General features: G+C 44.3%; 1 protein-coding gene across 15 annotated transcripts in view; it reads left to right on the top strand.

The window, feature by feature from the left end:
* The window catches only part of LOC105469674 (fibroblast growth factor receptor 2), a 122,424-nt gene that overhangs the window by 75,210 nt on the left and 33,815 nt on the right, over positions 1-13,399 (top strand). For 6 of the 15 annotated variants that reach the window (XM_011721080.3, XM_011721031.3, XM_011721086.3 and 3 more), the window contains 3 exons: positions 3,653-3,843; positions 4,965-5,112; positions 8,521-8,723. In XM_011721080.3, coding sequence (XP_011719382.2) covers positions 3,653-3,843; positions 4,965-5,112; positions 8,521-8,723 — 542 coding nt within the window. Of the gene's footprint in view, positions 1-3,652; positions 3,844-4,964; positions 5,113-6,333; positions 6,479-8,520; positions 8,724-13,399 lie in introns of all 15 variants that reach the window. The other 9 variants (XM_011721070.3, XM_011721138.2, XM_024789204.2 and 6 more) reach the window with 3 other exon arrangements.

Raw genomic sequence — 13,399 nt, forward strand, 5'->3', positions numbered from 1 at the left:
GAAAGAGGACTTGGTTTGAAACTCAGTTGATCTGGCTTATGACATTTAAGATTTTATTACCTTTGTTTCTAAGAATAGAGATGTAGGCCCACTGTAAATATTTATCTTAAAACGCACCCACACTACACACACATGCATGTGCAAGTACAGAACTGGAAAACGGAGCCAGGGCATGAATTGATACCCAAAGTTCACATTTCTGTGTGAAGGAGTAAACCTTCTTACTATTTGCTAGGTGCATAGGAGCATAGTTTGTGACCTTGGCTGGCAGGATCTAGCCCAGAGGACGGCTTCCCCTAATGCTGTGAAGTCTCTTGGTAGGAGGCTTGGTGAGGAGAGAAGAGTGTGTGTCTGTTCGTGCGTGGACTTAGCTCTGTCCTTCCCACATGGATGAGGCCAGCTGAGATTAAACCAGACCTTGGTCGCTGCCTGCTGTGGACATGTCCCTGGGATGTCCAGCCAGCTGCCAGGCATGACCAGGAGGCTTGCTGGGGCCCATCCCTGGGTCAGCGTACGAGCCAGAGAGCAAGGGTTTCACGTGACGTTCGAAGGGACCCAGCTTTGAAATTTTCTGCCCACAAACACCACAAGTCTTAACTTCTGGTTCTTTGCTAAGCCTACATGGGCAATATAGGAGCAAATGAATGATTTCTTTGCGGCTCCAATATCCTTATCTTTATAATGTGAAAACATAGATGTCTGTAAAGTGATGGGAGATTCTGGAATGAAATGTGCTAAGGGTAACCACTAGCACTTTTTCTTTCTTTTTAAAGACCAGCAACAGGCTTATGCAGTAAAATCAATTTGCACATGGTCTGGCTCTTGTCCAACAAATTCCACTAGATGATATTTTAATCTGAAAGGCCCAATACAGGAAGATGTAGATATCTATCGTTCTAATTTGCTGTTTCCAGCCCAGTGCACGGGGATTCTCAGGTACAGTACAGAAACATCCTTGGTGTGCTGAGCTGGCTGGGTTCTCCTCATTTCCCTCAGTTGTTTTTAACAATGGCGGTTAGGGTAGTGGTACCCACACATAGGGGAGGAAGAGAGGGAGGAGGCTGGTAAGTGCAGGCCTGTCGGGATGGAGTTGTGTTCTTGAATGGACACATGATTGTGTTTTGTGTGGCTTTTGACAGATCTGTGTAGGAAGGTTCCAGTAAGTTCGTATGACAAGATCAGGTAGTAGTGTGGTGGTCTGGTGGTTATTTAATTCTTTTTATTTTATTGTTGCAAGAATGCTAAGCATGAGAACTGCCATCTCAACTAAGTTTTTTTTTTTCTTTTCTTTTTAAAGACAGGGTCTCACTTTATTGTCCAGGCTGGAGTGCAATGGCATGATCGTGGCTCACTGCAGCCTCAACTTCCCAGGCTCAAGCCACTCTCTCACCTCAGTCCCAAGTACCTGGGACTACAGGCATGCACCACCATGCCTGGCTAAGTTTTTTATTATTTGTAGAGATAGGGGTCTTGCTATGTTGCCCAGGCTGGTCTCACACTCCTGACCTCAAGCAATCCTTCTGCCTCGGCCTCCAAAGTGCTGGGATTGTGCTCAAAGGCATGAGCCACTGCGCCTGGTCTTCAGCTAAGTTTTAAGTGTACAATATGCTGTTGACTATAGGCATGATGCTGTGCAGCAGATCTCTAGAGCTTGTTCATCTTGTTTGACTGAAACTTTATGTCCCTTGATTGCAACTCACCATTTCCTTCCCTATCCCAGCCCCTGGCAACCACTGTTCCACTCTTTTATTTTATGAATGTGATGAATTTAGATACCTCATATCAGTAGAGTCATGCAGTATCTGTCTTTCTGTGACTGTCCTGTTTCAGTTAGCATCATGGCTTCCATGATGTCACATATTGCACCATTTCCTTCTTCATGACTGAATAGTATTCCGTTGTGTATATAGCCACGTTGTAAAAATTAATCCTTTGGCAGACACTTAGATTGATTCCATTTCTTGGCTATTGTTAATGGTGCTGCAGTGAATATAGGAGTGCAGATCCTGATTTCAGTTCTTTTAGATAAATAGAGAAGTGGGATTACAAGATCTTAGGGTAGTTCTGTTTTTAATTTTTTGAGGAACCTCCATATTGTTTTCATTGGTGGCAGCATCATTTTATATTCCCATCAACAGTGTGCGGGGGTTCCAGTGTCTCCACATCCTTGCCGACTCTTGTCTTTTTGTTTTCTTTCCTCCCATCCTGACAGGCGTCATGTGATAGCTCCTTGTGGTTTTGATTTGCATTTCTCTAATGATTAGTGACATTGAGAAACTTTTCACCCACCTAGTGGCCATTTGTGTCTTGGAGAAATGCATAGTTAAGTCCTTAGGCCATTTTTCCATGGGTGTTACTTAACACTTGAGGAGCCTTGTGTGTGGTTGCTAGCACACCTTGGCTTGATTGTCTCTGCAAAAGTTCTGCAGAGACCACCTCTTAGCTGGAGAGAAGCCTTTCCAGACATAAAATGAGAGGGCGTATTCTTTGTTGAGAATGTGTTCTCGAGGTACAGAGAGGCAAGACAGGGGAAGCTAGGAAGTAATTTGGGGATACTGTCTCTGCTCTTTTATAGGGCAGACTAAAACATAGCCAGAAGTTGGAAACCAGCATCTCCTTATGTTTCATTCAGTGTCATATTGGAATAAGCTAGGAAACATCTACTTGTGCATTTAGTACCTGGCATAGAGTAACACCTGATATTCATCAAAGAGCTAGATGGGTGAATAAAGAATGAATGAATGGAGTGAATTCCACAATAAAGAGATGAATCCCATTATTAATCAAATCTGTTCATAACTTTGGGCTTTAGGTTTTAGTTTAATTTTTAAAACAAAGGTTGGAAGTCTTCTCAGAGCATCTTAGAAATGTATTCGAGCTGAGCGTGGTGGCTCACAGTCTGTAATCCCAGCAATTCGGGAGGCTGAGGCGGGTGGATCGCTTGAGCGTAGGAGTTTGAGACCAGCCTGGGCAACATGATGAAATCTTGTCTCTACAAAAAATTTGAAAATCAGCTGGGCGTGGTGGTGGGTGCCTGTAGTCCCAGCTACTCAGGAGGCTGAGATTGGAGAATCACCTGAGCCTGGGAGGCCGAGGTTGCAGTGAGCTGTGATTATGCCACTGCACTCTAGCCTGGGCAATGAAGTGAGACCCCGTCTCAGAAAAGTAAAAAAAGATGTATTGGGAGACACGTGCCTATCGAAACCATTTTTGGTATTCAGAGTGTCCTTAAAGTTAGTCTTGTCATTTGCCTGTGATGTTAAGTTTGTGGTTGAGGTGAGTCTTTGAGATGATCTCAAATAGGATAAGTGAAGAAGCATCCCCTCCCCTACCATTTGTCACTTGGATTGTCAAAGTAGAATCTCTTCCCTTATTCATCAGGTGGCCATGGACAGCCAATAACCTGGGATGTAATAAGTTCTTTTCGAGATTTTCTAAATAAGTGTTCTTTGTACAAGGGTCGCGCTCCAGCAGTCTCCTTTGAAGTTGCTTCTGTTATTCATGGGGCCATGGTGTTATTTCAAAGGCGTCAGCCAGCAGGCTTGAGGCTTTTCTGGCATGAGTTCACTGACAGGCCTCTGGACAACATAGCTTATTTATTGGTCTCTCCTTCTCCCATCCCCGCTCCTCCTTTCTTCCCTCTCTCCACCAGAGCGATCGCCTCACCGGCCCATCCTCCAAGCCGGACTGCCGGCAAATGCCTCCACAGTGGTTGGAGGAGACGTAGAGTTTGTCTGCAAGGTTTACAGTGATGCCCAGCCCCACATCCAGTGGATCAAGCACGTGGAAAAGAACGGCAGTAAATACGGGCCCGACGGGCTGCCCTACCTCAAGGTTCTCAAGGTGAGGACTTTCTGAATCTAAAGGTACCCACAACTGGGGTCTCCTTCATGGGTCTGGCCACAGGTTCTTTGATTTCCTGTTGGAGTTGAGAGAGGATGATTCTCTGTTTTGACTAGCCAGCTGAGAGTGTGCTAAGGAATTAACAGATCATTATGCTTGCTAGTAAAATTTCAGAAGGGAACTATAGAGTAGGGGAAGAACTACTAAACTTGGAGAGAGAATAGTTCAGCTATTTATCAGCCCTGAGATCACAGACATTTAGGCTTAGCTGCACATCTCTAAAAGTAGAGATCATGATACTGTCTCCCCAATAGGGCGGTTGTGCAGAATAAATGGGATGGAGTGGATGGAAAGAGCTTTGTAGGCTCAAGCCATTGTGCCAATGTTGATTGTTACTCTGATGTTGTTTTCTATTAATAGGACGTTAGGATCCAATTTTAGTAGCCACCTTTTAGAAACAATTTGGATTTTTTTAAAAAACAAACAAACAAACCCCTGACCTTTGAAATCCATTCACAGGTGATTTAGACAATAAACCCTAGGTCATGTTTCTGCACCAGTGAAATGTTGAACAAGGAAAATATCTTTCCCTCCTTATTTCTTGTTTGCAAGCCCCCATTTTCATAGCATCTGCCTCTTTTTTAGATCTAGAATTTGCTCTTCAGGAGGCTAAGGACAGGGGTAGCTAAACCTGTACAGCTGGCTCTTAGCTCCTTGCCTACCACGCCTCCCATGTCTAGTTGCTCATAGAGAATGAATGTCCTTAAGAACATTCTTCCAGTAGAACCATAGGTGACCCAAGTAAGAACGTTCAGCCAATGAGGTGTTCTCACCAGCTAACAATTCCGAGGATCAAAGGCAATGGAAAAAGATGACCAACCTGGGGACCCACCCGACCTATCCAGTTAACTATCGGTCACACCCTCCTGCCCTTCTCTCCACCAGGTCTCTCCATTGTCCACCACTGGACTGATTTTGTTCTTTCAAAACCCACAGCCCTTTAATGCCGCTGTTTAGATGTAATGGAGTTTGTTTTCTTGCGGTGTGTTGGTGGTGGGACCATAGACAGTGCTAAGACCTTCCTGGTTGGCCGTTATATTGTTCTCCTGTGTCTGTTCTAGCACTCGGGGATAAATAGTTCCAATGCAGAAGTGCTGGCTCTGTTCAATGTGACCGAGGCGGATGCTGGGGAATATATATGTAAGGTCTCCAATTATATAGGGCAGGCCAACCAGTCTGCCTGGCTCACTGTCCTGCCAAAACAGCAAGGTAACAATGCTTTCATTTTTGTCTTTTTTTAAAAAGAAAGCTGGATATAGAAGCTGAAAAGACTTGGTGCTTTGGGAGACTGCAGGCAGCTTATAGGATAACTCTTGCGGCCTTGGTATATTTATAATAATCTTTCTTCGGTGATGCAGCTGGTATGGTGCCAGTAGCCATGGAAAAATGCCCACAACGTTCAAAGTGCTTGTTCCAATTTCTTCTAGAGATTAGCCTCCACGCCCACCCAGTTTTTAAGTTGCTCCTTCTGGTTGGTCTTGTTTAGGCTGCACGTTTCCCATCATTACTGCACATTAACACCATTTAAAACACACACCTCCATGCCTGTTTAATACGGGGCATTTGAGTATCAGCAGAGTTTGTCTCCTTCTACTGTAAGTTTTGGGGAAATATTGGCATGATGCAATTTGTTCAACAAAGCATCATTTCTTTGGTTGCATACCTGATCCTGATGAGATGCTATTCTTGACCTTGTTGCACCAAATTTGAGGGGAGTTCGTCTTACTGAATGAATGTCCTGCTGGCCGCTACTAAAGGCGAAAGGTTGACTTTTTAAGTTTGTCATGACTCACATTCAAATATTTATTAATAAAAAGAAAAAAAGCCCAGTTTTTTTGGTTACCAAGATGATGCTTGCTTCCATTTCTTTTTGTCAATGCCATGTAAGGCAAGATGGTTTTGCAGAAGTAAAAATAACCAGAGCCTGGTAACCAAGACAACCTTCCACCCCGATTGGTTCCCACAGGGCCAGGAGGATGGGTAAGGTGTCCATCTGAGCTTATGTGCAGTGTACTGTCTTAAAACACAGCAGTTTAGATAGAACTACCCTTTCCTCTTGGTGGGAGTCTGCAGCCAACAGGACCAGAACCAGCTTGGCCTTCTGGGCACCATACTTTTGGAAAACCACCCCTAAATGCAAACCAAAGCACAGGCCAAGAGAACGGACCTCTGTGGGTTGATTTTTTCCATGCATTTGTTTGCGTGCATGTCTAGGAGGTGAAGCCGGTGTGGTGACGGGCCTGTGGAGGTGAGCTGGTCAGTGTTGCTCCGTGTCTCTCGGTTGTGGGCTTTGTGGATGGGCTGCAGTCGGAATCTCCCAGTGGCCAGCACCCCCTGAAGCCCCCGGTGCGACGCCTTGTGGTTCCACAGCCCCCTCCACAATCATTCCTGTGTCGTCTAGCCTTTTCTCTTGCTTCCCTTGTTTTCTAGGCCGCCGGTGTTAACACCACGGACAAAGAGATTGAGGTTCTCTATATTCGGAATGTAACTTTTGAGGACGCTGGGGAATATACGTGCTTGGCGGGTAATTCTATTGGGATATCCTTTCACTCTGCATGGTTGACAGTTCTGCCAGGTATATACTGCTTTCTCTCTGGGTTTTTTCCCCTTTTCTTGGTTGATTGCTATAAAATTAACACAGCTTCTGTTATCAGAAATGGCCCCTTTTATCCTTGCATAAAGATATAAAAAATGTTAAAAATTATCCCTCAGGGATAAGAAAACTGCCTTGGAAATTCACACACAGTGAGATCCCACACTCACATTTATGATCAAGGGAAATTTCACCCTTAAAACCTGAAGGGATCTCATATTTTTAGTGAGTCATTGAGCCAATGTATAAATTAGCCCATCCCCCTTTCTCTTAAGGAAGAAGTTGAAATTACTTTGTAAAATTCAAAGTAATTTATTCTCACTTCAAATTCCATTTTGCTAAAATCTTGTGTGTGTTTTTATTGCTTTCATCCCACTTTGTATTTTTAACGAGATGTAAATAGAGGGGTGTGTATGGAGCAGCGTGGGGAGCGGCACCTCTGAATGTCAGGTGCACAGAAGCAGTGCGTTACCTACCTTGGGGATCGGTGGCTTGCTGCATGTTGCGATAGAATGGACTTTCAGTTTGCTCTCATTGCAAAGCATGCTCCTGCCATCTTGGGCTTGATGTTATTTCTGCCTCACAGAGAAATAAACATCACTGCAGCCCTGTTGCCTAAACATTGCTGCTGTCTGAATCTTTAACCAACATCTCTATTCTAGTGAAACTTTCTTGATATTAAACACTGTCCTCTCTGACGCATCTGCCTCTTTGTCCTTTCCTTTGTGAAACTGCAGAGACTGCGGTTTGCTAGCTTATGATGTTCCACTCCAGTTATTAATTCCTTGTTTTTAGAGTACAGTGCCTACCTGCATGCTTATTTTACATCTAGTAAAAATCAAATAGATTGTTTCATTTTTGTGCTGTTGCTGCTGAGAATTTTGACTATCTTGCAAGTATTTTTCTGATTGAAATATATAAGCTTTCGATAATACCATTGCATCCGTTTTTCCTTTTGTTGCGAATCTGCTCTGTGAATATTTGCTTTGAAACAAAGGGACCTCTCTTATGTGGAAACTTGCTTTTATTTGCAGTACTGCATTCTGTGGTGCCTAACTGGCACTTCTTAACCAGTTTGCCTGACAGTGCTAGCACTTAACTAAGAATGCAGTTTGAGAGAAACACTGTTTGGAAATACACTGCTTGTAGATGGATCATCGAGGACTAGGAAGAAGGCAGACATTGGAAGTTGATATAGAAATGTGCTAAATTAAGTAATTATATGTATACTCACACATAATACCTTTATGTTTTTTCTTTAAGAGAAAAACTGTAGTGACATAACAGTATAACCAGATATGTATAAACTTAAAAGGTTATTAAGGAATATTATAAGCTTTATGTGTTATGGATCTAATGGTACTATATTATAAGCAATTCAGTCTGTGTATTTAATGCATTGGTTTGTTTATGGACTAGATGGTATTAAGGAATTCACCAAAACTTTTTCGGACCAGCCTACTAGATGAACATCAGTTTCATATGGAATTGTGTTCATCTGGGTTAAATTATCCTGTGGAGTCTTCCTTTGGAAGAGCCTACCCATGTAAGACTGAAGCGTTGTCACTGTCTCCTTAGAAACAAAAGTGGGCATCATTGATATTTCAGAACTTTGTATTTGGTTTGCATTCACAGACCATCATGAAAGATAATCCTTTCACTGCGGGTACAGTTGGTCATCCTCCGCTCAAATGTCTAACAGAATGTGGCCTCATAGCCTCCCCTGTGCAACTGGGTGTCAGCCACTCACTGGACTGCGGATGCCCACTGAGGCTAGAGACAGTGACTACCCGGGTCCTGGTGGTCAAATGATGAACCCCCTGGTTATTCATTTTCATTTGGGAGGGGCACTTGGCAGACCTATGGCCCATGCCATTCTGCAGGATTGAGTTTTTGGGAAACCCACCTTGCCTTGAGAATGGTCATCACCTTTTGGTTCCTTTGGTTGTGCTATGATGCATCAGTCTCGTGTGCTAACTCTGTGGCCTGCTTATCTGTTCCTCCTCCTGTGATCTGCAATTTAGCTCCTGGAAGAGAAAAGGAGATTACAGCTTCCCCAGACTACCTGGAGATAGCCATTTACTGCATAGGGGTCTTCTTAATCGCCTGTATGGTGGTAACAGTCATCCTGTGCCGAATGAAGAACACGACCAAGAAGCCAGACTTTAGCAGCCAGCCGGCTGTGCACAAGCTGACCAAGCGCATCCCCCTGCGGAGACAGGTAACAGAAAGTAGATAAAGAGTTTAAAGAAATTTACTCCTCCCCCATGACCCAGCCAGCTTGTGGATCTTTTGCTCTGTTTTGATGCCATCGACTTCTGTGAGCTTCCATGTGCGAGTGATTCTGGTGTGATGCTTGGCGGTCACCCAGTTAGTGTTTGGAGCTTGGAGAGTCTAGTCATAGTGCGTCGCTTGGATCAATGGGGTCCAGTTCCAAGGGCAAGAAAGGACAATAGTGTCAGAATCAGAAAACTAGCCGGGCGCGGTGGCTCAAGCCTGTAATCCCAGCACTTTGGGAGGCCAAGACGGGCGGACCACGAGGTCAGGAGATTGAGACCATCCTGGCTAACACGGTGAAAACCCGTCTCTACTAAAAAATACAAAAAAAACTAGCCGGGCGAGGTGGCGGGCGCCTGTAGACCCAGCTACTCGGGAGGCTGAGGCAGGAGAATGGCGTAAACCCGGGAGGCGGAGCTTGCAGTGAGCTGAGATCCGGCCACTGCACTCCAGCCTGGGCGACAGAGCGAGACTCCGTCTCAAAAAAAAAAAAAAAAAAAAAAAATCAGAAAACTAATTAGCTGGACTGGAAATAACTGGAGGCAAATACCCCTGTGTGTGTTTGATCTGACTCAAGTACAGCGGTCTCTCCGAAGCCTTAGCCACATTGGTCTCCTGTGATCTAATACCTTTTTTAAGATAAGCATGAACATTCGCTTGGGACTTATGCCACTAGTAGGAAAGAGACTCTAAGTTCTCTGACTTATTTTTTAAAGTCAAGATCAGAATCTTATGCCCTGGGGGTGCGTCTGGACTGTTTGATTTAAACTGGTGCACAATAACTTTCTACACTGAATTTTGGCTTAACCTCTTTGCAACTTACAATATAATTGTATGCATCTATTATGTCTCATTGTTAGTAGTTCACAGGTGTGGCGGTGATTTATTGGTAGAATATTTGTAAGGAACCAGCAACAGATTGTTTTTAACCCCCAACTTGGTCTTTGGTGGTTGCTTTTTGCTTGTGTGCCTCCTGATTGGTTTAGTTTTGCTCTGGGGGAGATGGGGCAAAGATGGAGCCTCTGCTGTAAACCAAAGCCCTGCATAGGTAGGTGGGACAGGAAATGCTTCAGCTGTTTTCTGTTTGTTCACAGAGATGGAAGCGGAAGGCAGATGTAGATGTAGAATGTTTACAAAAGCATTTGAAACTTGGTTCTGATAAAGGTTATTTTGAAATAGCAAGTAAAACAGCAAACTCATTGGCTGTATTTCAGTGTGTATTTTAGTAAAATTTACGGGGTACTTGTTAAAATTTCAGATTCCTTTGTCTCAGCCCCAGAGATTCTTGTTTAGTCATCTTGGATAGGGCCAGGAATCTGCATTTTATTACAAGCCCTCTGGTGATTTTAGAATGCACTTTGAGAAACTCCAGGTTAATCCCAGGCATGGCTCTCCAGGGACTTTAGGTAGGAATGACATTTTCTGGACAAGGCATTAGGAAGGATTAGGAACCAGTTGGTCAGCAGTGGTTTTGGCATGGGTCTGGCTGTTCACAACCCAGCTCCAGACTCCCGGCTGAATGGGTCCTTGTTAACTTCTCTGAAGCCATGTTGCAAGCAGGTCTGTCTTTGTGGAGGCGGAGGATAGAATTTAAAGTGTGTGTCAAGTGTAGGCGAATGACCAAATTGTGTTAAGAGCATGGAAAAAAGGGGCCTATTGGGTCACTTCTGCCACCAAGAACGCTGTTGTCATTTTGAGTGACATGATTATCTTTCTTGGGGCCAGGAGAGCAAAGATGGGGCCAGCTGGCCAGCCAGTTTCTAGGGGAGTCCAGTCCTGAGATAACTCTTACATGGTTTCTATTATTTTTTTTCTAATAGGGAAAAATGCTAACTTCTGGAGGCAGCTTGTAATTTGGCATAGCTAGGCCACTGCCCCGTAATTATCTCATCATCTTTTTTTCTGCAACTGTTACAATGCTTTTCTTTTTACTTAATATAAAAGGGTAAGATGCCCTTAAAATCCCCCTGACTCAGCCACAGTCATTGTGTTTTCTTTCCCCAGTGTCAGGTGGCTTTTCATCACTGTCCATCTAAGAATACGGTTTGAGGAAAATAATATTTGGAAATGCACTACTTGTAGATGGATCCTTGAGGACTAAGAAGAGGGCAGACATTGGAAGTTGACATAAGAATGTTCTAAATTAAGTAATTATATGTATACTCACATGCAATGCCATTTATATTTTTTCTTTAAGAGAATTCAGCCTGGCCGGGCGTGATGGCTCATGCCTGTAATCCCAGCACTTTGGGAGGCTGAGGCGGGTGGATCACCCAAGGTCATGAGTTCGAGATCATCCAGCCTGACTAGCATGGTGAAACCTCGTCTCTATTAAAAATTCACAAATTAGCTGGGTGTGGTTGTGCATGCCTGTAGTCCCAGCTACTTGGGAGGCTGAGGCGGGAGAATCGCTTGAACCCAGGAGGTGGAGGTTGCAGTGAGCCAAGATTACGCCATTGCACTCCAGCCTGGGCAACAAGAGTGAAACTCTGTCTTAAAAAAAAAAAAAAAGAGAGAGAGAGGATTCAGCCTAAGTTGGTCCTTTTTCGTATCCTCCCTGTGTTACCAGAGGGAACATCAGAGTACCTTCCTCTTTTTCTTCCCTCCTTCCTTTTACTGATTCATCATAATTTACTAAGTGCTGGGTATAAACCAGGTTACATGTAAGACACAGCCTGTCACATTCACCGGTGGTTCCCAGGTTATTTGGTGGTAAATGCCTGTAATCCTAGCTCCACAGGAGGCTGAGGTGGGAGGATCCTTTGAATCCAGGAGTTCAAGACCAGTCTGAGCAACACAGCGAGACCCCAACTCCAAAAACCAAAACAAACAAACAAACAAACAAAAACCCAAAGTGGAAACAAAAGAAAAGAAAATGTAATAGTAGGGCCAAAGAGTATAACAGAAGCAGAGAAAATGGGGCAAATGCCGGTTCCCTGGAAAAATACATCTGCGTGAGATTAATTTATTTGGGGGAATGTTGACACACCTCAGCTCCTTCCACATGTCCAGGTGGGGTACATTATTGGATCTTCACAAGGAATGTTTCATCAGTAAGCATGGCCGCTTTGGTAGAGAAAGAGATGCTTATCGAGTATCTGGATCAAAGAGGGTTATTGGACTGGAGCTGGAATGAAAAGCCCCAGAAAGGCCTGCAGATATGTTGATGACAGAGCAAATACCACAGGGATGCCAAGCATGCCTTTACCTGGCGACAGGTGAGCCTCTAATCAGATGTGTCAAGGATGGGTTGTTTCTAGGCATTTATGAGGCCACTTTTTATTCTGTGTTGGCCAGCCTCTTCTAGGAGACGGGGATCACTAAGTGTCTGCATGGCCCTGACTCTTTCCCTTTCCAACACCCATACACACAGCATCTCACTCACGGCCCTCAGTCCATCCTTGTTCTCTTTTGAGAACAAGAAAAGTTGAGTTTTTGTTCCTCCTGTGAGTTCTTCCTTCTTGGTATGTATTAATTTGCACTAGACTTACTGGTGTAACACAGACGTTTCAGTTTATGTTATTTTTTTGAGCAAAAAAATTTTTTTTTCTGGTACCACAGAAGAAATCCCTTGCAATCATTTCCTAGTAAGCGTGCATTTTTTGAGACTTTGTATGCACATGGCTTGAAGAAGGAGAAGCAGCTTTTGGGTGGTGGGAGGCAGATGGCAGGTGGCATCTCTCTGTCCTTTGATGGAGGCTCATGTCACAGTGTCAAGGCTTGGGCACCACGCCAGACGCTGCTCACCTACTCCCAATCCTTTGGTGCCCAGCGAGTTAAATGAGACCAACAACAGCCAGCCCAGAGAGGGGCATCTTTGTGAGCGTGTTGGTTCTTGTACAGGTCTGCTGGACAGCCAGTGGCCAGTGTGAAGCAGCCTTTGGGAGTTAAAGTGGGCAGCATCACTTTCTGTGTTTTCCACAAATCAATTGGATGGTGGGGGAGGGTGTAGGCGTGGGTGGAGGATGGAGTTCAGGGGAAACTGAGGATGCCTGTTTAGGAGACGTGCAGTGTTGCTGAGTTTGCTGAATCAGTTTTACGTTGAGCACATCAGTTTCTTTCTCTGGGGCTTGAAGCTTCCATAGGGTAGGATGGAGATTTAACTGTTTGTGGTTGGCTCCGTCCAGATAAATTCATCTCCTGTGCAGCTTATACCCTTTCTCACTGCCGTCGGCATGGTGCAAGAGGCTGCAGGGTATTTTTTTTTTTTTTTTCAGACAGTTTCACCTTCTCAGCTGCTGATATAGGTAGGCTGAAAACCAGAAAAAAATCAAGAGCAGGCCAGGCGCCGTGGCTCATGCCCATAATCTCAGCACTTTGGGAGACCAAGACAGGCAGATCACCTGCGGTCAGGAGTTCTAGACCAGCCTGGCCAACATATAGTGAAACCCTGTCTCCACTAAAAAATACAAAAATTAGCTGGGCGTGGTGATGCATGCCTGTAATCTCAGCTACTTGGGAAACTGAGGCAGGAGAATAGCTAGAACCCAGGAGGTAGAGGTTGCAGTGAGCTGAGATCGCGCCACTGCCCTCCAGCCTTGGTGACAGACAGAGTGATACTCTGTCTCACACACACAATAAAAAAATAAAATAAAATAAAGTAAAATAAAATAAAATAAATCAAGG

The sequence above is a fragment of the Macaca nemestrina genome, chromosome 9, assembly GCF_043159975.1.
Source record: "Macaca nemestrina isolate mMacNem1 chromosome 9, mMacNem.hap1, whole genome shotgun sequence".
In the NCBI taxonomy this organism is placed as follows: domain Eukaryota; kingdom Metazoa; phylum Chordata; class Mammalia; order Primates; family Cercopithecidae; genus Macaca; species Macaca nemestrina.